Raw genomic sequence first — 25,043 nt, 5'->3', positions numbered from 1 at the left:
ATGGATATACAATAGATAGATAGATAGATGGATGATAGATAGATGGATAGATAGATAGATAGATGGATGGATATACAATAGATAGATAGATGGATGATAGATAGATGGATAGATGGATGGATATACAATAGATAGATAGATAGATAGATAGATAGAGCTGGTAAATGAGATTCTGAATAATGAAGGAAAAGCAGCTCCTCATGATGGATAGATGGATGGATAGATGGATATACAATAGATAGATAGATAGATGGATGATAGATAGATGGATAGATGGATGGATAGATGGATAGATAGATAGATAGATGGATGGATATACAATAGATAGATAGATAGATAGATGGATGGATGGATGGATGGATAGATGGATATACAATAGATGGATGGATGGATAGATAGATAGATAGATAGATGGATGGATGGACATACAATCGATGGATAGATGGATAGATGGATGGATGGATATATAGATGGATGGATATACAATCGATAGATCTATCTATGGATATACAATAGATAGATAGATATATAGATAGATAGATAGAGCTGGTAAATGAGATTCTGATTAATGAAGGAAAAACAGCTCCTCACAGTTTTCACACCTGTGATCTGCTTTAATTAACAGTCTCACATGAATCTGACAGACTCACCAAAGTGTTAACGATGTGAATGTGAAGGTGTGTAAATGTTTTGCACACCAGAATCCTCCTCAGCTACACATTTGGAGACTGAACACGGCGGTAGAAAGTCATAAAACTGAGGCCCAGGGCTAATCGTTTACAACACACAACAAACGCACATCTGTGCTGCTAGCTTGCGGTTGCCGTCCTCTCATACAGATGTCTTACTGTGCTTCAGATGCTAATTGAATTCAAACAAAGAAGCAGATGAGATTGTCAGCATATATATATATATATATATATATATATATATATATATATATATATATTCCCCGCCCCCCATGCCGTTAAAACGTGAACCTTGAAAACCTCACTATATAAAGAAGCTGCTTTTACGACAGCCATGATCTCACTCTCTCTTTCTCCCACATGGAGGGAAGGATGAGGTCATAGCAGACGCCATCCACCACCCCCTCCATCCCCAGCCAGTGTCGACACACATCTTCCCCTCACTTTTCTAAATTGCCCCTTTCAAACGGGGACATGTTAGAGAGAGGAAGGGCCTCCTGGGACAAAGAAAACACCAGTTCAGACAGGGAAATTGCTCTTTTCTAAAGAGAGACAGAAGGGAATAGGGAAAAGGTTCATATATGATTTGAACATTTTACGTTTAAATGTGCACTTTTGTACCAGTAAACACTCTCAAACCGTTTCTATATTCATGTATAGACTTAGACTATATAATTCTTTTTTATATTAATGCTTTAGCAGGGCAAATGCTTTTTTAAAATCTGAGGCTAATCCCAATTTTTGATTTATGAAAAGTAAATCTGGAATAAAAGTCACTTTTACACACACAATATGTATTACTTCTTCTAAAAAAATGAGAAGTAATATGATAATTAAATATTTTAAACATATTCAATTAAATATTAGACTATAAATTAAAAATGTATATTAAATTACAGTTTATATTTTCAAATTCATTTCAAAATGATAGATATTGCATTTTCAGGTCCTTTGTAACAGTTTTATTTATTTTATTATTGTTATTTATGTTTTGAATTTTATATACATTGTTGTATAATTCAAGTTATTTCACATTATTGTATATGTACAATACATAATGTAATATATTTGACATTATAATACATATATAATATATATTGCATTTATGTATTGTATTTTATATGTCCTATTGAATTGTACTGTAAGAATGTTTGAAGAGCCAATCTGAACATGCGCTTAGTATTTATCGCCCCCAAGTGATCACTCATATGCATTGCCACATCTGACTAGCTACATATGTGCCACATAATAATATCCACGTGCACACTCTCACTCTCCTCACTAATTTTAATGTTTTTTAACAATATATCTTACAGTACTACTAACATCATTACAGTGGTTTATATGCACTTTTAAATAACTATATAATCGATAATACACTGGGTGGGTAAGTGAATTAAAACATAGCATAACACACACCAGCTAAAGAAAATAATCATATCTGCTCCAAATGAGTATTTCCTGTGAATGCAAAGCAATATTTGAGACACGTCAGGTGATACGCGCGCTCTACAGAAGCACTGATTGGCTGTTGGGCTTTTAAAATTTTATCTGATTGGCTTACATTTATTTTTAGCATTTTTGTATCTTACTTAATTTATATTAAAGTCAGCCTCTTATTGTATTATTTAACACTGTTTTATATCAGAAAAACAAGGCGCGTCTCGGTAAAGCGCACATGACACCTGAAGTTTGAAACATGCGGTGCGCGGATCTGTCAATCAAGACTCTACTGCCCGCCCCTCGCCGCTGATTGGTCGGATTTTGTGCCCAGTCAGTCAAGTCCAACAGGCCTGTATTCTGCAAATGACGTCAGGGCATCCCACCACAGGACATGCATACAGCAGACCTGAGGAAAGCCAAAGAATACCACCAAACACTGAATGTAAGTCATTTTGCGTTTATCTTGTTTCATTTAATGTCTTCTGTATTTCTATGACTTCTAGTGTTGAGAATTCTAGAGCAAGAATGATTATTCAAAATAAATAATTATACAAAATAAACAACGACGCAAAGTTGCTTTCGATTTAATGCCAGACTTATTGAACACATTACTCACAGAAACTTCTGTAGTTATTCACATTTTATGAGACTTTCATGAGGCATGTGTTTGTAAAACAGTATATATTTTAATTTCCTGATGTACATAAAAATGTGTTTTATTCATTACAGCTCATGAACATACTTTAAAACAAGATGAAAACATTAAAAGCAAAGTTCAAGAAGTCAGAGGTAAGAACCTGTCACGTGCTAAGTGTACTAGCCTAGTCTTCTTACTTACGTTTGTTTGACTATTAATATGAGCCATTATGTCTCCAAAACTGTTATATATAGTATCCAGGTTGTTAGATATCTTGAGTATTTTGGTGACTTGTTGCTTTGTATGAGCAAACGTGTTTTAGCAGTAGAAGAGCAGGCCAGCCTGCAGACGGCGCCTGTAACCAGAGACCTCTACTAGTGTTCAATTATTGAAACACAACACATTCATTCACTCACTCACACTTGCAGACTCAGTATATGATGTATTCTGCGCTCTTCATTGTTAGAAGCTTTTATGGACCTTCATCTTCACTAATATTCATAACACATTAAGTTATTGGATCTGAGCCCACTGTGTGAAGGCGAAATACACCATCCTAGTATTCTGCATGAAGCGTGTGTGTTTTTCCCTGTCTGAGATTGTGTTGGGATGGACAGATAGATAAGCCACTGTAGGGGAGAGAAAGTGAGCTGGATGTTTTCTCTGTTATTATTCTAACCAAACTTCATGTCTGGGTTTGATGGCCACATACTGTCTTGCTGTTATAAAGTGGGTCATAAAGTCAAAGAAAGATATATCTGTGTTAGAAAAGTTTTATTTGTCTTAAAGGGATAGTTCACCCCAAAAAATGAAAATTCTGTCATTAATTAGTCACCCTCATGTCGTTCCAAACCCGTAAGACCTCCGTTCATCTTCGAAACACAAATTAAGATATTACTGATGAATTCTGAGAGTTCTCTGACCCTCCCATAGACGGCAATGTAACTACCACGATCAAGGTCCAGAAACGTAGCAAGGAGATCGGTAAAATAATCCATGTGACATCAGGAGTTCAACCGTAATTTTACGAAGCTACGAGAATACTTTTTGTGTGCAAAGAAAACAAAAATAATGACTTTATTCAACAATTCGTCTCCTCCGCGTCACCCTATAGTGCCTTTTTGGAGAGTATCCACTGAACGTAAACAGCGTATGCTATTGTGTCAGCTGCGTCCCACGTAAATAGCATATAAATAGCAAATATAAACATAAAAATTGTGTTTCACAATAGCTACAATATAATGCAATTTATGTATTATATAAAAAGAAATACATACTTAATTATAAAAAATATGTGTAATAATAATACATAAATAACAAACATAAGCATCTAAAATAAATATACTTAATTTATATACATATAAATCATAATAAATATAAATACTTAAAATAAATATAAATATAAATGATTAATTGTTTTTTTGCAAGTCACAGTAATGATAACAGACAGTGTAATTTTAGTATAGGCTAGTATATATATACTATTTATTAATATTTTTGAGTTACATTATTTTTATAAATATTACATATTTATAAATAAATATTCTTATATTTTCAGTTTTCATTTTATTTTTCTGTAATCTTATGTGCTTTTGTCATTTTTATTATTTTTTCACTTTACAATTTTCATTCAAGTTCTTTAAAGTTAAAGTTCTCTATCTTATATTTATATTTTATTTAATTTCAGCATTTTTAATTTTAGCATTGACAAAAACATGTTAATATTTTTTGTGTTAATAAGCAGTAACACTGATTTATTTATTTATTACTTATTGCAAAAATTGGAGACAAGTTGTCATGATCCAGTCAAATCTTGCATGAGGTTTAGATTTTTATTGCTGAATGTTTAACTCGAAACATGTCACATCACAGAAGTAAAACATTTTTAACCAACCGGCCCAGTTCTCCTCTAAAAGTGAAGTTCAAAAGAGCATTTCATCATACAAAAATATTGCTACGCCTTTATGTGAAAAAGATGAGTCATCAATATTTATAACAAGAAAACTGTATCAACATGCCAATATTTGCTAAAAGCTAGTTTTGTCAACTTTTAGGAGTGCATTAGCATATAAATGACCAGTCATTGACTAAAAACCACAATATTGTTATTCTACAGCATCTATATGGCATCACAGGAAGTGATTCAATCAGACTGACTTAGCATAAAAGTGATACACTACTGTGCACTATTAGACACTGGGAGGGGTTGCAGAACCCAAACTGTGTGTATTTTTATACCTCCATTTAGTTTGATTGCTGACTGTGTATTTCGCTGTTGTGTTTGCTGAGTTCTCACCCCCTGATGCTTTGGGATCAGAGAACGATTAACCGAGACGTGAGACGTAGGGTGGACGGTAAAATATATGGTGGTTGCAGAGAAGTGAGACAGAATTGGGATAGAGAGTAAAAAAGAAGGACAACGGGACAGGGAGGTGTATGTGTGTGTGTGTGCCAGGCAGTGACTGCAGTGTGTGTCGTATATCTCTGCAGACAGCAGAACAGGACGGCGTAGCAAGAGTTGCACACGACAAAGCTGCATTTGCAGGATAGATTTCAGCAATCGGATATATAATCAGAGTTACGCATTTAGTAGCGTTTAGGCCTTCGTCTTACGGATAGATTAGATACAAAGTCATAACCTTGGCTGTTTTATGAGGGCTTTGGTAGCATGAGGAGTGGTCCTGTTCAGGTTCAGTTCATTTGAACTTTTTTGCGAAAGTATTTATTGTCCTTGTTGAGATCACATAGCGTGGATGGGTCGTGGAAAGAAGCAGAGGTTTCATACTTCCTCTGAGCTCTATGGATCCTCATGTCATCTTTAGCCCAATGAAAAGCTTCTGCATGTGTTACGGCGTGATTACGGTATGTACAGCCCCTCGTTGTGAGGGTATACAGAACACATGGAGAGGTTATGTTTTTTTTAGTAAAAATATCAATAAAAACCTTAAAACAAGATAAATGTAGCAGAATGTAGCAAGAAAACATGAGCAAAATTATTAAATTTGTGAAAAAAAAAAAAAAAAACAGAAATTGTGGCCATGAATGAAGAATTAGTTCCTACAACTTATAAATTTGTTTGTTTTAGGTCAATTGTGGCTATGTTATAATAATATGTTCCATAATCAGATTAAAACAAGGGAATGAATAAGTACAAGACCGTCATGATTTAACTAAAACAAGAGAATGTTTTTCAATGTGGTCACGATTGAACTAAAACGAGGGAACAAATTTGTACAGCATGGTTGTGATTTAATATGGTCACGATTTAACTAAAACGAGGGAACGAATTTGTAAAATGTGGTCACAATTTAACTTAAACATGAACAAGTTAGTAAAAATGGTCATGATTTCACTAAAACAAGGGAACGAATTTGTACAACATGGTCACGATTTAATGTGGTCGTGATTTAACTAAAATGAGCAAACGAATTTGTACAATGTGGTCACAACTGAACTAAAATAAAGGACCAAATTAGCACAACATGGTCGCGATTTATTGTGGTTGCAGGGTAACTAACAAGAAAATTAATTTGTAAATGTGCTCACAGTTGAACTGAAATGAATAAACGAGTTAGTAAAACATGGTCGCTTAACTAAAATGAGGGAATGAATTTGTACAATGTGTACAATTTAATTAAAATATGGGAACAAATTAGTACAACATGGTCGCAATTTAATGTGGTCGCAATGTAACTAAAACGAGAAAATGAATTTGAAAAATGTGCTCACAAATTAACTTAAAGGAATGAACGAGTTAGTAAAACATGATCGCGATTTAACGAAAAAAGGAACGAATTTGTACAACATGGTCACGATTTAATGTGGTCACAATTTAAGTAAAATGAGGGAACTAATTTGTTCAGTGTGTTCACAATTCAACTTGAATTTGTCAGTCATGATTTAACTAAAACAAGGGAACAAATTTGTACAATGTGGTTGCGATTGAAATAAAACAGAGTACAAGTTAATACAACATGTTCACGATTTAACTAAAAGGAGGGAACTAGTTAGTAAAACATGGTTGCGATGTACCTAAAAAAGGGAACGAATTTGTACAACGCCGTCACAATTTGACTAAAATAAGGGAATGTGGTTACAAAATAATTAGTAGTGGGACCAAATTCTTAATTTGGTCCTGCTACATCTGTATCTGTAAATATTTTGTTGTTTTGGATGATGTGACATTGGTCTTAGACTTACACTGACATCTAGTGGTAATGAGACAACATGCCATTTCAGAAATGTGCTATTCACAGTTTTGTTTTTTGAATAAAATTTTTTTATTAATCTTGTTAATTTAAAAGTTAATTTATCTTGTTTTAAAACTTTTAAAAACACTGATTAAGAAAATTATTTTATGTTATTTGAAGAATGTCACGATTTATAAGTTATACAGTAGATTTTGGTCAAAGATGGAAAGGTGTTTGTGTCAATATAATGTGTTTTGTGTATTTGTTTCTCTGTGTTTTTAGAGTCAGGACTGGAGTAAGACAGATGACAGATTGTTGCAGGCTGTAGAACAGAATGATCCAGAAAAAGTTGCCACGCTGCTGGTGAAGAAAGGTCTCTGCCCGTCCAAACTGGACTCGGAGGGCAAATCAGCGTGAGTGGACCTCTGATTTCAGCTTATGACATAGTCTTGCCAAAAATATTGTAAATATATTTAATTACTTGATAACAAATAGCACATGAACAATGAAAGAAATTGCTGAATTCACAGGTTCCATCTTTGTGCGTCTCGAGGACGGTTGGACTGTCTGGAGGTCATCCTCTCTCATGGGGTGGACGTCAATGTAACAGACGGCACTGGTAAGGTTTAGTGTACTAGTTTTACTAATAAAAGTTCTTATAGGTCTCAAAGTGATTTAGTAATTTCTCTCTGTAGGGTTTAATGCTCTCCATCTTGCTGCTAAGAATGGACAGTCAGATTGTCTAAAGAGGCTTCTTCAGGTAGGAGTCATGAATTACAGTCCCAGAGTCCTAGAAAGAGCCAATGCTGATTTGATGCTGAAGTAGTATAGTGATAATGTTCATTCTGTAGGAAAGGATGCCTGTTGACGCCACAGACAGTTTTGGGAGGACGTCCTTACACCATGCTGGTAATAAAAACTCTTTCAGTATTCAAACGTTTGAACATTGCATTTGGACGTTAACACGAGGCTGTTGTTGGTTCAGATGTTATTCTGTCTTTGTCTTTGTGCAGCTGTAAGTGGCTGCTTGTCCTGTACTGAGATTCTGTGGGACTTTAAAGCCAACCTTGATGTTCAAGATGGAGTAAGTTCAATTGAACACAACAATTATTTATATTTGTACATTTGGCAGTAGATTTGGATTTTGATCTGAAGTGACATTCAGGATATACTTTTTATTAATATGCATGTATCCATAGGGACACTAAGAAGTAACTGCCAAATGTTGAGTACAGTGAGTTGAAAATGTAATTTTAAAAGGTTTAACTTATTGTATTCTTGTAGGATGGGTCAACTCCATTGATTCTGGGTGCCCAGATGAGCAGAGTCGAACTTTGTGCCTTCCTTTTGGAACGAGGAGCCAATCCAAATATACAGGACAACCAGGGCAGGTTGGATATGCTTTAAACAGCTTGTATAAAAAATAAGTGCACAAAACATTTAAAATTTAGTTCGTTTTATTATTATGATTTTTAACAAATTGGAAATTACTGCATGGTTTAAATCAGTGTTGTTATTGAGAACTAAAACTATTAAAAAATATTTGTCATTAGTTGAAATAAAGCCGCAATAAGATATACATATTAGATGAAAAAATAAAAACATGTGTTTGCAACTAACTGAAATAAAATAAGCTGAAGTTGAACATGACTAAAACAAAACAAAAAAATCACTTAAATCTAAATAGAAATATTTAGGAGGAAAAAAACCTATAAACATTACAAAAGTAAATTATAAATGATAATATAAAAATAAAAGCTAGGCCAAAATATTAAAAGCATTACTTTTGCTTTATAGTGGAAAGCCAGCAGATGTGTATTTTTAATTTTATTGTTGTACCTTCAGAATTCTTCCCACACATATTTCACCAAAAAGAAAATACCAAAAAATATAAATTATTATTATATATTATTAATAATACTATACTATATATATATATATATATGTGTGTGTGTGTGTGTGTGTGTGTGTGTGTGTGTGTGTCTGTCATTTTAATATTGAGATACAGCTTTTATTAACATTTTTGAATTTTTTGTTATTTGTATATATTCTATTCTGATTTTAAAGTTTTGTAAAAAATTTTGTATTTTCATTAGTTTTTTTTTGTATTTATTAATTTTTTTTATTAGTTTTTTTAGTACATCAACTTAAACTAAATAAAAATGAGAAATGTTGCCTCAGCAACTAGCTGAAATAAAATAAGTTTTCTATATTTTTCGATCTTTTATTTGTTATTTCAGTTCAAATTTATTTTATTTCAAGTAACAAAAGTAGTTTTTACGGTTTTAGTTTTACTTAACTACAATTACCCTGATATATAATATAATTTTTTTAATATTTTATATAGTATAATTTTTTTAATTATACATATATAATTAAAATGTTTTTTTGTTTTGTTTTTGTTTCTAGTCCTTCAGTTTAAACTTAGAAATGATCATGTTATTTTCAACAGAAACAATACATAACATATACTTTGGGGATTTCATATATTGGACATTTGGGTTTCGAGGCAGATCAGCACTGATGTTGGCCTGTGAGAGTGACAGCATGGAGAATGTAGAGGTGTTATTGAAAGGCGGAGCTAACCCACACCTTACCGATGCCCTGGGGCACAACTCCGCCCACTACAGCATCACCGCCGGCAACCACAACATTACCCAGCTTCTGCAGAGCGTAGGCGTTTCCACAGGTAACCACACACACATCTCGTCCTCACCTTTAATTCCTTCGAGAGAGAGGGACCATCTGGTGCCTAGTGGTTCTCTGATGTTTGGCCCCCATTTTTAATTCGGATATGCTGGTAATCTGAGAGGAGAGACTAAAAAGCAGATGTTACGTTGGGTCAGGGGATGAAAACACAGAGAAGTTTGCTAACTCGAGTTACAAAGGCCGATTGGAAACATATGTCGCTCTGAGTTGGAAATGGATCCCAGTGTTAATAAAGGGCCCCTGTGGTCGTACCACCTGACAGAGTGATAAATGTGCTGCCTGTCTGCTTTCATGTTGCCTCTTTTTTAATTGCAACAGTGAGCATGTGGTGGAACGGGAAGATTATATATAGTTATGTGTTTGAACGTGGCTTGCAGATTGTGTTTGGAGTGGTGATGTGTGTGTGAGTCTCACCGCACTGCTGTCTGTTTCTTATTTCTGTCCCATGCATTCCCAGCCACTGAGGGTTCGAGTGAGGAGGTAATTGTCAAAGGAAACGGCCTCTCCCAACACTTTATCACATGCATACAAATAACTAAACCACAGAAAATCCTCAAGGATGGTCAGGGATGGATTATGCTGCTCTAAATACCAATGTTTCACAAATATAGTCGATTTTATTACTCAGCTGAGAGTCGCTTAAATGCGGTATCCAGACAGCTTGATTTAAAGGGGTCATATGATGTTGCTAAAAAGAACATTATTTTGTGTATTTGGTGTAATGAAATGTATTTATGCGGTTTAAGGTTCAAAAACACATTATTTTTCACATACTGTACATTATTGTTTCTCCTCTATGCCCCGCCTTTCTGAAACGGGTTGGTTTTTACAAAGCTCATCGGTCTGAAAAGCGAGGTGTGCTCTGATTGGCCAGCTATCCAGTCCGTTGTGATTGGCCGAATACCTCAAGCGTGTGATGGAAATGTTACGCCCCTTACCATACTGTGATCCCGTGTCCCGGTGCGATGAGACAAAAACATTAAATCCCATTATAAACGAGGCATTTGTTGCATCCAGTGGGGACATAATTATGGATTTTTAAGGTTGTGGTCAGATTTACTCATCTTCTGCAAATTTTCATAGGCAAAATAGTGATTTTAATAGTAATTCCATGAAATTGTGAATTCTGCAAAAGAGCAAATAATTTTCACACAACAGGTTCTAAAAATTTGTTGTTTTGATCAACAGAAAGCTGCTTGGTTTGAGAGTGATTTCTGTGTGAGTGGTGCTTTATGTGTCGCTACATTATTAATAATAAACAGTGGAGCTTTTGCCTGCAAAATTTTGTGTGAATTCCGCGAATGTGACCACATCTTTACATATAGATGTCTCTGCATGTTGGAAAAGAAAAAAAGTGTTTAAACGTGGGAAAAAAATGGCACACTTTCTTTTTAACATTACATAAGTATGCCTTAAGGTTGTGGTCAGATTTACTCATCTTCTGCAAATTTTCATAGGCAAAATAGTGATTTTAATAGTAATTCCATGAAATTGTGAATTCTGCAAAAGAGCAAATGATTTTCACACAACAGGTTCTAAAAATTTGTTGTTTTGATCAACAGAAAGCTGCTTGGTTTGAGAGTGATTTCTGTGTGAGTGGTGCTTTATGTGTCGCTACATTATTAATAATAAACAGTGGAGCTTTTGCCTGCAAAATTTTGTGTGAATTCCGCGAATGTGACCACATCTTTACATATAGTTGTCTCTGCATGTTGGAAAAGAAAAAAAGTGTTTAAACGTGGGAAAAAAATGGCACACTTTCTTTTTAACATTACATAAGTATGCACTTCACCTTTAAAAAGTCGAATCAGTAGTTTGAAGACAGAAGCACATGTTACAAATCTAACTAACACTGCTGCTGCTGATTTGCTTTGCTTTCTAACGTGTCCATCCTGAAACTCCGCCCACACCAGCAGGCTCCTCCTCCTCCCAATCCCCCATCTAGTGGAACCACACCCCGCAAAAGGAAAGCCCCTCCTCCTCCTAAATCTCCTGCTCAGGTACAATGGGATTCATGAATCCCATGAAACATTATAAATAGGAAAGCATTAAAAAAAAAATTGTCTTAAAGGGATAGTCCACCCAAAAATGAAAATTCTGTCATCATTTACTCAACCTCATGTTGCCCCAAAACTAGGTCTTTTTTTCTGTGGAACACAAAATGTTTTAATAAATGATCACACTGCTCTGTTTCAATATTGAAGAGGTTGTCAAGCTTGCAAAAGGACAAATAAACACCATAAAAGTATGACAGGTTTTTCATTTTTATGAACTATTCCTTTAAATGCATGGCACTGGGTCTTATTCAGTAATAATTGTATGGATTGTTCATATTTATGCACATTTGAGAATGTCTTAAAAAATTATGAAGTACAGTTATTCATAACACATTCGCAACGTAGAGGAATTTGTTCTTAATCTCGTTCTAATGTTAATGAATTTGTAATATTCTAAATTAATCTTCTAAATAAAACACACCCCAAACCATTTCCATATAAGGGCTTTTGTGAAAATTTGAAAGCTTTTGATGAATCATGATTTGTTTGTGCAAATGTTCGTATGAAGTTTTCACACACAAATTAGTGCATACATAGGGCCCTATGAAATCTGTTTTATTTTTTTTCCCAAATTCTGTTCAATTTTTTCCAAATTTTTTTCAATTTTTAATTGTTCTGTAATCTGCGTTAATGATTTAATTAAATTTTAGTATTTAAAAAACATGTCTAATTAATTGAAAATCATGAAACTTGAATGTAACAACAGTTTATCAATTTTAACAAAAAAAATAAATTTTCAGGCCCCTATGAAATCAGTTTTATTTTATCGCAAATTCAAATTTGTCTTTTGAATTCATACAGTATATAACTTAATATTTAAATAGCATTATTTTTCCCTTTGTATTAATAATAATAATAATAATAATTTCTTACATTTATATAGCACTTTTCTGGGCACTCAAAGCGCTTTACATAGAAGGGGGGAATCTCCTCAACCACTACCACAGACACTAGTCCACATCGCAGTTTGATCAAGTGTGCAGCCCTTTTGATTTATTCATCCGAAATTTGCAAAATTCCACGTTATATTGTAAATTCCATTTTTATGACTGAATTCCATGATTCCTTTCGTGTTTTCAACATCACAGAATTCATAGGGCCCTAGTATCATACACATGGTTTTTGAATGACATCCATTGTTTTAGTTAAATATGCATGGCTTATGCTTAATAATTCTGTAGGGCCCGCCCCCTTCCTCAGACACCTCAAGCACGCCACCTCCCCCTGTCCCCACCCAGTCACCTGACTCACAGAGCCCCGCCCTGCCTTCTCCTGCCCCCAGGACCCAACTTGCCCCATCTGAGAACCTTGTGAGTGAGAACCAATATGAAAAACTTTTTGCTTATAACGAATTGTAACTAATTTGGCCAGCCTAACCCCATAGTCAGCAGTCACAGTACATCATAATAACATACACATTAAGTAATTTGCGCAGTATTACATGTGACTATTTCTGCGTTGTGACTATTTCTACAATGTGTGTTTGTGTGTCAGGTGGAGGATGAGGAAGTCTTTGAAGAGATCCGTAAGCTCAGGCTGGAGAGAGGTCGCCTGCTGCAGAAAATCAAGGTTCTGGAGCAGCAGCAGAGCAGCGCCACCACTGCCCTGGAGGAGGTACTGCACTTCTTTAACTATAATAAACTTACTAGCGATTTCCACTGAAAGGGAACAAAATGAAACAAAAAAAGTTTTTTTTGAAAAATATTTCAGTGAAAAGTGGCGCTTTACTTTCAGAAAAAGCTGATTGTCAAAATCAGGAGTCCAAAAAAAGTCCTATGATGAATGTTTAAATATGTGCTGCACGCTTTCCTCTCAATAACAGAAAAACCACAAAACAAAAACTTGTATGAGTTTCTTTTGTCTGCTGAAGACAAAAAATATTTTGAAGAATCTTGGTAACCAAAATAGTTGACTGTAGCCATTGACTTCCATACAAAAATTTTTTCCATATACTATGGAAGTTAATGGCTACCATCAACTGTTTGGTTAACAACTTTATTCGAAATATCTCATTTTGTGTTTAACACAAGAAAGAAACTAATACAGGTTTGGAACAACTTGTGGGTGAGTAAATTATGACAGAATTTTCATTTTTGGGGGATCTATCCCTTTAAATTTGTGTGATTTTGTCATATAGCAGTTATCACTAAATATCAAAATGTTCTGCAGCTAAACTCTCTGAGAGAGCGTCTGAGCGAGGTTGAGGCAGAGCGTGACCGACTGCTGGCCGAGCTGGAGGAGTTGAGAGCAGCCCAGGTGAGCGGTGTGACCTGTGACTCTGAAGACGCGGAGGACTCAGATGACATGTTGGACTTCCCAGGTGAGCCAAGAACACTTCCTGTCACAAAAGTGAGTGGAAGAGCTGGAAAAAGTCCTGGAGCAAATTAAGTGGAACATTTCTGTTTATGTCGTATCAGGAGCAGAGAAGTTACTATCTAAGCAATCGCAAGGTCTGGATGCTGATTCGCCGGCTGAGGGCACCTCTCAAGAGAATCCTGCCATGGTAGAGCAGCTTCGCAGAAAAGTAGAGGAAATTACCTCCCAGAATGCCGACCTGGTTCTCAAAGTGCAGGTGGAGTTTCTCTCCTTTAAACACACATTTGCAGAATGCAAGCAAAGCACTAAATCACAGGCATGCGCACACACACACACACACACACACATACAGAATGCTGACCTCATTGTCTGTGTTTAGATGTGTTTTCGGCAGCTTCATAAAGGTTGTTCAGATGGGCACGATAAATATGCACTAACCACATACTGCATATGACCTGCTTCTTAAAGCCCCACATCTGCTTTAGAGATTTAAAGATGGGAACACACAACACGTGCACTAGTTCAACCTGATGCTGTATATGTAGCTCAGATATAGATGTATTTCCTTTTGTATTTTTTGCATTGTCAACAGTCAATCTCATCACTGTTATTTTTACATTGAAAATATACCCTTCATTTTTAACTTATTTTAGCCTAATTGTTACAACAATAATGTCAAAAAAAAAACATTTATGAGAATAAAATAAAAATTAAACTTAAGAAAATATTTAATCTCTTATTTATTAGGGGCCATAGGCATCTTTTGTATCCTTTAGTGTTCTTCTTCTAATTCCTCTGCTCTGGAAATCTAGGGCAGCCCATAGAACCGTATGGTAAAAAATTATGACATTTGGCACACTGATAGAGGACAGCCCCAACATTAACCACACCCAATTTGGAGTCTCTAAATCAAACCCTCTAGCGCCACCACTTGTCCAAATTTGCACTCACGTTTGCGCTAATAACTTTTGAACCGTAAGGGCTAGAAACAAAAGTTCATGAAAATTTTACAATTTGTCAAAGAGCTCACCAAAGTGGATGTGACACTTTAGCGTATTCAGACCAAACTTGGTGTGTATTATGACAACCATGATCTGAGGTTACCTGCACAGTTTCAGCACAGTGCCACCTAGTGGTCAGTATATATGAAAAATGGCTATATTTTGCTTATAAATTCTGAACGGTTTGGCCAAAAATCACAAGATTCAGTTCGATATAGAACAATACCCAATTTTCCCATGTTGGCCATTTTGAGCGTTAGCCATTTTGAATTTTGACAAAAAATGCTATGTTTTACAACAGCATTGGTGTATCGTCAAGAAACTTATGTTTTCAGCACCATGCCCTGAAGGTAATCAAAAAGCCACATTGTGGTCAAAAATTGGAATTTCAAAAAATGCTAATAGCTTTTGATTAGTTTTGCCTATTATCATGAGACTGATCTTGATAAATTCCTTGGATCATGCCGAGAACATTGATACCAATTATCCCATAATCGGCCAAACTTCCTGCCCTCCATTTTGATTTTCTCTGAAAACCTACTTTTTCGAACTCCTCCTAGACCACTGCTTTGATTTTCACCAAATTCAAGTAATATCATCTTCAGACCATGCTGGCAAAAATGTATGGATTTCGCGTAGATAGATGAAATGGTTTCTGTTTAACGCATGAATGAATTTGCTGGAATGATGCCAAACTGCGTCTGAGGCTGTATTCTCTGCAAAGCCTTGACATATTGGCACCAAACTTTGTATGTGCCATTGTGACCTCACACTGACCACATCACATCAATTTGATAACAGCACCACCTATTGGTCAAAAGTGATAAACCATCAAATCATATTACTAGTCGGTTGTATAAATGATGTTTCAGTCATTTTGAGATTATATTTTTGACACACAATTCCCAATTATAATAATATGTTTCATGGTCTTAGTATACAGAGTGCTTATTTATAAAGCTAAAGCACAGCTGACAATAGCATTAATAGCATTAATCAGATCAGTGTGGTACTGCATTCTGGAAAAATAGCATGGCATGTATGTTAAGTGCTAATATGACATTCAACTTACAAAGCCCTTGTGGAAAATGTTAGGGGAACATGTGCAGCAAACTCATGTTTTCTTGTTCAAATGAGCTTAGTAGAAAGTGTTTAGCAAATGTATTACTTACAACTGCACATTTGAAATAAATCAGCCATGTTTGGGAAGGTTCTCCAAAACTGGGTTGTATTTTCATTGAAGTCCAGGGTTAAACAAACAGATCAAAGAACGCTATGAGAATAATGGCTGAGGCAACATATGGCAACTACATGTGCTGTCTTTAAAAAAGAAAACCAATAAATACCTTAGTTATTGCAATATTTTTAGCTCTATTGTGTTGTGGTCTGCAGATGCTGGAAATGTTTGAGAAGGATGACACGGATATGCAGAGCTCGGGCCCAGATTTTGTTCCCACAGCTCAGTATGAATCTTTAAGGAGAGAGTCATAGGCATCTTTTGTATCCTTTAGTGTTCTTCTTCTAATTCCTCTGCTCTGGAAATCTAGGGCAGCCCATAGAACCGTATGGTAAAAAATTATGACATTTGGCACACTGATAGAGGACAGCCCCAACATTAACCACACCCAATTTGGAGTCTCTAAATCAAACCCTCTAGTGCCACCACTTGTCCAAATTTGCACTCACGTTTGCGCTAATAACTTTTGAACCGTAAGGGCTAGAAACAAAAGTTCATGAAAATTGAACAATTTGTCAAAGAGCTCACCAAAGTGGATGTGACACTTTAGCGTATTCAGACCAAACTTGGTGTGTATTATGACAACCATGATCTGAGGTTACCTGCACAGTTTCAGCACAGTGCCACCTAGTGGTCAGTATATATGAAAAATGGCTATATTTTGCTTATAAATTCTGAACGGTTTGGCCAAAAATCACAAGATTCAGTTCGATATAGAACAATACCCAATTTTCCCATGTTGGCCATTTTGAGCGTTGGCCATTTTGAATTTTGACAAAAAATGCTATGTTTTACAACAGCATTGGTGTATCGTCAAGAAACTTATGTTTTCAGCACCATGCCCTGAAGGTAATCAAAAAGCCACATTGTGGTCAAAAATTGGAATTTCAAAAAATGCTAATAGCTTTTGATTAGTTTTGCCTATTATCATGAGACTGATCTTGATAAATTCCTTGGATCATGCCGAGAACATTGATACCAATTATCCCATAATCGGCCAAACTTCCTGCCCTCCATTTTGATTTTCTCTGAAAACCTACTTTTTCGAACTCCTCCTAGACCACTGCTTTGATTTTCACCAAATTCAAGTAATATCATCTTCAGACCATGCTGGCAAAAATGTATGGATTTCGCGTAGATAGATGAAATGGTTTCTGTTTAACGCATGAATGAATTTGCTGGAATGATGCCAAACTGCGTCTGAGGCTGTATTCTCTGCAAAGCCTTGACATATTGGCACCAAACTTTGTATGTGCCATTGTGACCTCACACTGACCACATCACATCAATTTGATAACAGCACCACCTATTGGTCAAAAGTGATAAACCATCAAATCATATTACTAGTCGGTTGTATAAATGATGTTTCAGTCATTTTGAGATTATATTTTTGACACACAATTCCCAATTATAATAATATGTTTCATGGTCTTAGTATACAGAGTGCTTATTTATAAAGCTAAAGCACAGCTGACAATAGCATTAATAGCATTAATCAGATCAGTGTGGTACTGCATTCTGGAAAAATAGCATGGCATGTATGTTAAGTGCTAATATGACATTCAACTTACAAAGCCCTTGTGGAAAATGTTAGGGGAACATGTGCAGCAAACTCATGTTTTCTTGTTCAAATGAGCTTAGTAGAAAGTGTTTAGCAAATGTATTACTTACAACTGCACATTTGAAATAAATCAGCCATGTTTGGGAAGGTTCTCCAAAACTGGGTTGTATTTTCATTGAAGTCCAGGGTTAAACAAACAGATCAAAGAACGCTATGAGAATAATGGCTGAGGCAACATATGGCAACTACATGTGCTGTCTTTAAAAAAGAAAACCAATAAATACCTTAGTTATTGCAATATTTTTAGCTCTATTGTGTTGTGGTCTGCAGATGCTGGAAATGTTTGAGAAGGATGACACGGATATGCAGAGCTCGGGCCCAGATTTTGTTCCCACAGCTCAGTATGAATCTTTAAGGAGAGAGTTTGAGGAACTACAGGAGAAATACTCAAGAGCCCAGGCTTCAACTGAAGCCTCAAGCATCGCAGAGGATCATGGGTAATATGGTTAAAATGAGATCAGACTAATATTTTATCAATCTTTTTCTTGATATTATTCAGACAGCACATACTATATATGTCATCTATATCTATTCATTTGGTGTATTTTTTGTTTTGTTTTTGCTTATTGTCAATGTTAACATGTTACTTGTTTCTTCATTGGATGTTATCGACCTTATTTTAAACGTAAGAGTGGGCACGGCCATTTGTAACTTGACTGTGCGACGTTCGCTTCTAGTTATTTTACCTTTTCAAAAACAGTCCATTATGCTGCTTGATATTGCAGAATTTAGCTATATTGCAAAATTGCTGAATGTAAATCCTAATTTTACACTGTCATTCCTCAAAAATAACAAAAAATATTTCACAATTGATAGAAAATGTTGTTGGTAGATGTTGGAACTGGCACTTACCTAAAAAATAAACCTATGTAAATGAAAATTAGGAAACGTAACCATTACCAGGTAGGGGAAATAAATCAATACATTATAGTATCACATTATTTTGCTTGGCAACAATGTGTCAATATAAGCTCCAAGTATCAATATTTTATTATAAATTGCAAATATGAAAATATTTTGGTTCTGAGTAATAAAATAAAAATATTTTATACCAATACTGGTGCATGCAACATAATTGACAGTTTTTTATGACAGTGTTGGTCAGTTGGTCTGCTTGACGTTCTGCAGTTGAAAAAAAAATTACACACTAATATCATTTCATGCTTAAGTATTGTGATATTATTAGCCTCTGGTGATTCTTACCGCTATTGACAAGGAAGTTGTTGGAGTTGAAACTGGAACTTACCTAATCTAAACTAATATCAGTCACTCATGCACATATGAATCCTGTCAAGTAACTAAAACGTTTGCTTTCCTAACGGTTGCTTTCCTTAGATCTGTGGAGAAAGAGGAGAAAGATCAAAAAGCTCTGGAGGAACAGCTGGCCCAAGCCCAGGCCGAGTTAGAGGAAATCAAAGAACAGATGCGTCTGGGGGTCTATTCAGTGGAGGAAGCAGGAGCGAAACATGAAGGGGGCTCCGAGTCCCCTGAGAAAGGGGCAAATCTGGAGAACCAGCAGGAGCTGGAGGTGGAGCTAGCTAGCAAAAAGACAGATGGGGAGGGGCTTAGTGAAGGTGACAATGACACCATACAACAGCTGAAACAGAGGGTGACGGAACTTGAGGCAGCTCTGCAGGATAGAGAGAAAGGGAAAGAGGGAGAGGAGGAGAACGAGACAGTTGTGAGTCTTAAAGAACGGGTGGAAGAGCTGGAAAAAGCCCTGGAGCAAAGCAAGACGGCAGGGCACGAGGAGGGCGAGGGAGCGCCGGTGAACGGGTTGCAGGCACAGGTGGAAGAACTTGAGCGGGCGTTGAAGGAGAGTGTCCCTCGAGGTCAGTTTGAGCAGGTTCAGGTCACTTTGGGTCTTCAGCTTAACCAACTAGCTCAAGAACGAGCCGAAGTGGCTACCCGACTCAACCAGGCCTTACTGGAACTGGAAAGGCTCCGCCCTCCATCCCACATTGGTGAAGATGAAGACGACGAGGACCCTTCCGAGAGCTCTGAGGTTTCCATTGCATCTGGTGAGTGCACCTGTTGTCCCTCTGAGACTCTCCGAAATAGCCATTTGATTCCTGCCTTTAAAGGGGTCATATGATGTTGCTAAAAATAACATTATTTTGTGTATTTGGTGTAATGAAATGTGTTTATGCGGTTTAAGGTTCAAAAAACACATTTTCCACATACTGTACATTATTGTTTCTTCTCTATGCCCCGCCTTTCTGAAACGCGTCGATTTTTACAAAGCTCATCTTTCTGAAAAGCAAGGTGTGCTGTGATTGGCCAGCTATCTAGTGCGTTGTGATTCGCCGAATACCTCAAGCGTGTGATGGAAATGTTACGCCCCTTACCATACTGTGATGCCTTGTCCCGGCGCGACGAGACAAAAACATTAAAACCCATTATAAACGAGGCATTTGTTGCATCCAGTGGGGACATAATTACTGATGATAATGACTTATACTGTCTTTTTACACGTTGCGTTGCATGGCACCGCGTAAACATAAAACCATGTCTGCATTTGTGATAATAGCCCAGCAGTTAGCGCAAACAGAAAAAGAGCTGCAAGCAGAGCGGGCACTGCGTGAGCAAGCTCAAACTGAGCTCGCCAGACTGGAATCCGAGCTGCAGGCTGTGCAAAAAGACTCAGTTAGCAAGGAAGAACATGATAAAGTCAAGGTAAGTTACATAAGATGCTAAAATGTAGCATTGTCCAATTTGCGAATGAATCCTTTTAACGACTCATTCAAAATGATTCACAAAGCACTCATCTGTAAGAATTGATTCACTGAAGTAAAAACACGCATTTGGAATAGAATAAATGCTAATACTGCAGAAATGCTTTTTTCTCTATGCATAGAAAAATTCCTGGTCCTGGAGGGCCACTGTCCTGCAGTGTCCTGAGTTTAGCTCCAACCCTAATTAAGGAGTGTGTTGGGGCAAGTTGGAGTTAAGTTCTGCAAAGTGTGAAGAACATTTTAATAATCTCAAGAACCTTTTTCCACTATAGAGAACCTTATGCAGAATGGAAAGATTCCATGGATTGCCAATAAAGAACCTTTATATTTAAAAGTGTGCGCGTTTAAATGAATAACACACATCTAAAGTCTTTCCTTTCATCTTGTGCTCAGGACTGGGAGCGCAAACACAAGACTGTCGTTTCAATATATCGTTCTCATCTACTAGCTTCTGTACAGGTGAGACACAACCCAACCTTACATCTACAGGAACGTCTTATGTTACACATACCTATGTGACTGTTTATGACTTAACAGGGCCGGATGGATGAAGAAGTTCAGGCGCTTTTGCTTCAAATCCTCCGTATGACACAGAAAGGTCAAAATTAGTGCTTTGCAACTGACAGCAAAACAAAGAGTTCAAGTGACTGCTATACGTACCCTTGAACTGAAGTGTATCACCACTGTGCACCGCCAACAAGAGGCACTGCAACTGAATGAGAAGATATAGTTTTGGAACGTGACAGAGATGATTATATTTCCTGTATGTGATGATTTATGAGGGACAACACAGATACTTTTGTACCACATTTCAATAAACGGAGAAATGCTGCTGATGTGCCTTTCTTTGTAACTCTGCGGTTGACACTTTCTTTGCAGGCCTCTCACAGTACTGCATGTCAAAATTTACTTTGTGGTAAAAAGTACGTTATGATGAATTTCCGTGGTGTTATAAAGATGCGTAACACACCACAGGTAATCTATTTCAAACTCAGCTGGTATTCAGGTCTGGCACATCCACATAATCTCACCACAAACAGCTGAACACGTCTGTTAGTACAGGTTTCTTTTCCTTTTGAAATCAGAGTAATATTTCATGTAAAATTCAAATTTGTTATGAACCTGTATTATTTTTTCTTTTGTTAAAAAAAAACAAGGAGATGCTTGGCAGAATGTCCAAGCTGCTCTTTTTCATACAATGAAGGTGGACGGTAGGGATGTCAAATTTTTTTTTTCCCGAATTTCTAATATTTGTCGAATTTAAAATAAAAGTCAACATTCGAATGCAAAAACGAGATGCGATGACGATGTAAGTGTCATTCCATTTTAATGTTTTTGTTAGCCTGTCCAGTTGAAGCCACTAGATTTGTTAATTACAAATATTGCGGGAAAAGAGAACATCAATGCGGAGCAGATCTTGTTTACATTAAAACTGAAAGCAAGCCGTTCACACAGAACGCATTTTTTTGCGCATTTTCTAGAGGGACATCTATCACTGTTGCACTCACGTCTCGCACAAAAGAGCCGCATGTTTAGAAAGCCATGTAAAATTAATGCTAGTTCAACTTTGAAAAAACATATCTCGAGACTTTATGGGTTTTTTTCCCCCATCCCACTGCAACTCGTGTTTTTAAATGAAAAATTTACTCTTGTGTGATTGGTGTTCGGCCCTTTGTATTAAACTATGCATACATACATGACGCTGTTTTGTTTATAGTTGTTTAAGCAACTTAATTATAATTGGTTTATAAAGATTAATTTAAACATTATGCACTTTTTTCACAGATAGTCATGCTACCTGATGCTTTGAATAAATGTGCAGTAATATTTTGCTCGATGCGCCCTCTTGTGGCCTCAGGAGAGAAGCCAAAAGCTTTTCTTCACCCTAACTGAAATTATGCATTTTAAATTCATATAATATTCGACTTTAGTTTTTCAGCCAGTTTGACAGCCCTAGAGGACGGTACAGAAAAGTAATCTGTAATGTTACAAAAGGCTTTTGTTTCAAATAAATGCCACTCTTTTGAATTTTCTATTTATCAAAGGATCCTGAAAGACGTATCACAGTTTCCACAAAAATATTAGATAGCACAACTGTTTTCATCATTGATAATAGTAAAAAATATTTCTTAAGCAGCAAATCAGCATATCAGGATTATTTTTGATCAAATAAATGCATCCTTGGTGAGCATAAGAGACTTCTTTCAAAAACATCAAACCTCACCACAAACATTTGAATGGTAGTGTACAATGTTAAGCTCTCAAAAATAACAAAACATCATAAAAGTAATCCATATGACTCATGACCAACATTGCAGGTCGTATGGACAATAATGGCAACATTTGCATTTTGGGAGTACTGTTTCTTTAAAAATAAACCAAACATTTCCTTTTACTTTTCCCTTCCTGTTTAGTTTTATTGAGAATGCTTTTAGATCAGAGTAACAGAGCATAGAGAAACAACATCCTGAGAAAGAAAAGTGGTTTTCGTGGTGGCAATGAGGTCTAGAATACCTGGAGAAAGCTAGCCGCTAGCATTCACATTTATCTCAATGTCAGTTGCTAGGCTGGAGCAAGAGCCCTGTAAGTATGTGTTTTGAAATATCTGTGATTTATGTGTTTGCAAAAACCCATGGATACTTTTAAATGCTTGTCAGTGGATAAAGATGATTTTTGGACCCAAATGGTGTAGCTACAGCATCTGCTATCTGATTCTAATTGAAGTAAGCTAACTAGATAAACCCTGGCTATTCTTTCTATTTCTGCCATATTCTAATATTGCTGTTATTCCAAATTCAGCTGCTGGCATACTGTATGCAAGAGCTTAATATCAGAAACTAGGATGCCGAAAGGATGTATAAACCCTAAGTAAGTGGAAGGATTTTTGAAGTAAAAAATAAAAACTTTTAAGGCACTGGAATCTTCTTTTTGGATAGTGGGTGAAGACAAAGAAAATGTGGTTCTTTATACACTGTAGTGAGCCAGACTCTTCTTTTTATATAACCAGAATATTTGAACATTTATAGAGGCAGGTTTCATTTGATGACATTTCTCCAGAAAGCAGCTTTTAGGTTGAAATAAGATGGTTTGACATTACGAACTATTTATTGAAATGTATAAAAAGAAGTTTGTGGTTGACTTTTGTGCCCAGATAAACAGCAAAATAATACATATGAGGACTTTAAAGCTGCATTCAGTAGTTAGCTAGCGTTAGCATTGCTCTTTTTTGTGTACTTTAAGTACCAAAGCCACATGGCGTTAAACGCTTTTTCTCATCATCAAATCTTATGTATGCCATAGCGATGTTTGCGCTCGTTAGTTTTTTTCGGTCGTACAGATTCTCCTGTTATCTTCACTGATAAAGCGCAACAAGTTTCATTGTCTAATTTTCGTCTTTCACATCACCAGACTACACTTCGCTACTAGCGTATCTACAGGATTGTGAGGATTTACTTTTTAGGGTGCATTCATATTGTAGGCTACAGCGAAATACAGTCACCTCCATCTGCATTTTGTGAGGGACGCAAGAAAGTTAGCAAGGGATGCATTAGCATAAAAATTTTGGAGGGAAAATTGACTATTGTCAATAGCGAATAGATGCAGATTTGCGCAGGGCGACACGAATGATGTGAAATGAGTGAAGCGATTGCGGCGAACACGATATTTGTCTCAATCGTGTCTTCCGCGCAAGTTGAAAAATTTAAATTTTCAACTAAAGTGGGAAATTCGCATGACGCGTTGTCGGTTGTATCAGAAAATGGAGGAGAGCATTTTTATGTTTTTATTCAAGTAATGGTGTGTGCACACCAGAAGCGAACTTAATTATCTGCACGAGTAGATTACATACAAAGTCAATGCAAAGACACCAAAAGACGCAAATTTGCACGGGCGACGCGATTGCCACGAAACGTGCGATATACGCCTCACACCGCCAGCGACACACAGCGACATAATCTCATTAATTTTCAATGGAGAGCTGGCGACTTCCGGCAGCACAAGCGACAGTGACCGTTGGCGACGGAATGTGGGCGTGTCAAGCGATGCGAGTCAAGCGACAAAAGTTCAGAATTCTTCAACTTTATGCAAATAAGCAGCGAATTTCATGAGCGACAACCAATGGGAGTGAAGTCAGTGGCGAGCACGTGATTCATCTGCTGTAGTGGAGTGTTACGGGGTAACTAGGCAACCAGTAGTGGGAACGCCCACTAGCGACCTCAATTGCCAGCCACAAGCGACAAGCAGCGAAAAAGTCGCTGGCGGTGTGAACGGGGCTTCTATAACGTCTTCAATACGCCTCAAAATTCGCAAGCCAATCAGCGAAGAGCTTATTGACAATCGAGTTTGACACATCCGGTTGTATCAGAAAGAGCATTATGCAATGATTTTATTCGCACTAATGACACATTTC

General features: G+C 36.5%; 1 protein-coding gene across 1 annotated transcript; it reads left to right on the top strand.

Moving 5' to 3' along the window:
* The first annotated feature begins 5,568 nt into the window (after positions 1-5,568).
* LOC107593347 (ankyrin repeat domain-containing protein 24-like) lies at positions 5,569-20,694 on the top strand. Its single transcript, XM_016283032.1, has 18 exons — positions 5,569-5,631; positions 7,242-7,372; positions 7,490-7,578; positions 7,655-7,719; positions 7,811-7,868; positions 7,973-8,043; positions 8,244-8,350; positions 9,473-9,648; positions 10,126-10,148; positions 11,582-11,668; positions 12,907-13,035; positions 13,220-13,339; positions 13,895-14,045; positions 14,143-14,297; positions 18,171-18,337; positions 19,236-19,921; positions 20,431-20,576; positions 20,662-20,694. Exons 1-18 carry the CDS (start codon positions 5,569-5,571, stop codon positions 20,692-20,694), a joined length of 2,457 nt encoding a protein of 818 aa, XP_016138518.1.
* Positions 20,695-25,043: the final 4,349 nt, after the last annotated feature.

This window comes from Sinocyclocheilus grahami, unplaced genomic scaffold (genome assembly GCF_001515645.1).
Source record: "Sinocyclocheilus grahami isolate Dianchi unplaced genomic scaffold, SAMN03320097.WGS_v1.1 scaffold169.1, whole genome shotgun sequence".
Taxonomy (NCBI): domain Eukaryota; kingdom Metazoa; phylum Chordata; class Actinopteri; order Cypriniformes; family Cyprinidae; genus Sinocyclocheilus; species Sinocyclocheilus grahami.
This window is presented reverse-complemented; position numbering and strand designations above follow the sequence as displayed.

Excerpts from the sequence above, each read along its gene's own strand:
- LOC107593347 (XM_016283032.1), top strand. The coding sequence starts at position 5,569 with ATGGATCCTCATGTCATCTTTAGCCCAATGAAAAGCTTCTGCATGTGT. Across the intron at positions 7,373-7,489 it reads GACTCGGAGGGCAAATCAGC|GTTCCATCTTTGTGCGTCTC; the intron begins GTGAGTGGACCT and ends CTGAATTCACAG. Across the intron at positions 18,338-19,235 it reads AGCATCGCAGAGGATCATGG|ATCTGTGGAGAAAGAGGAGA; the intron begins GTAATATGGTTA and ends TGCTTTCCTTAG.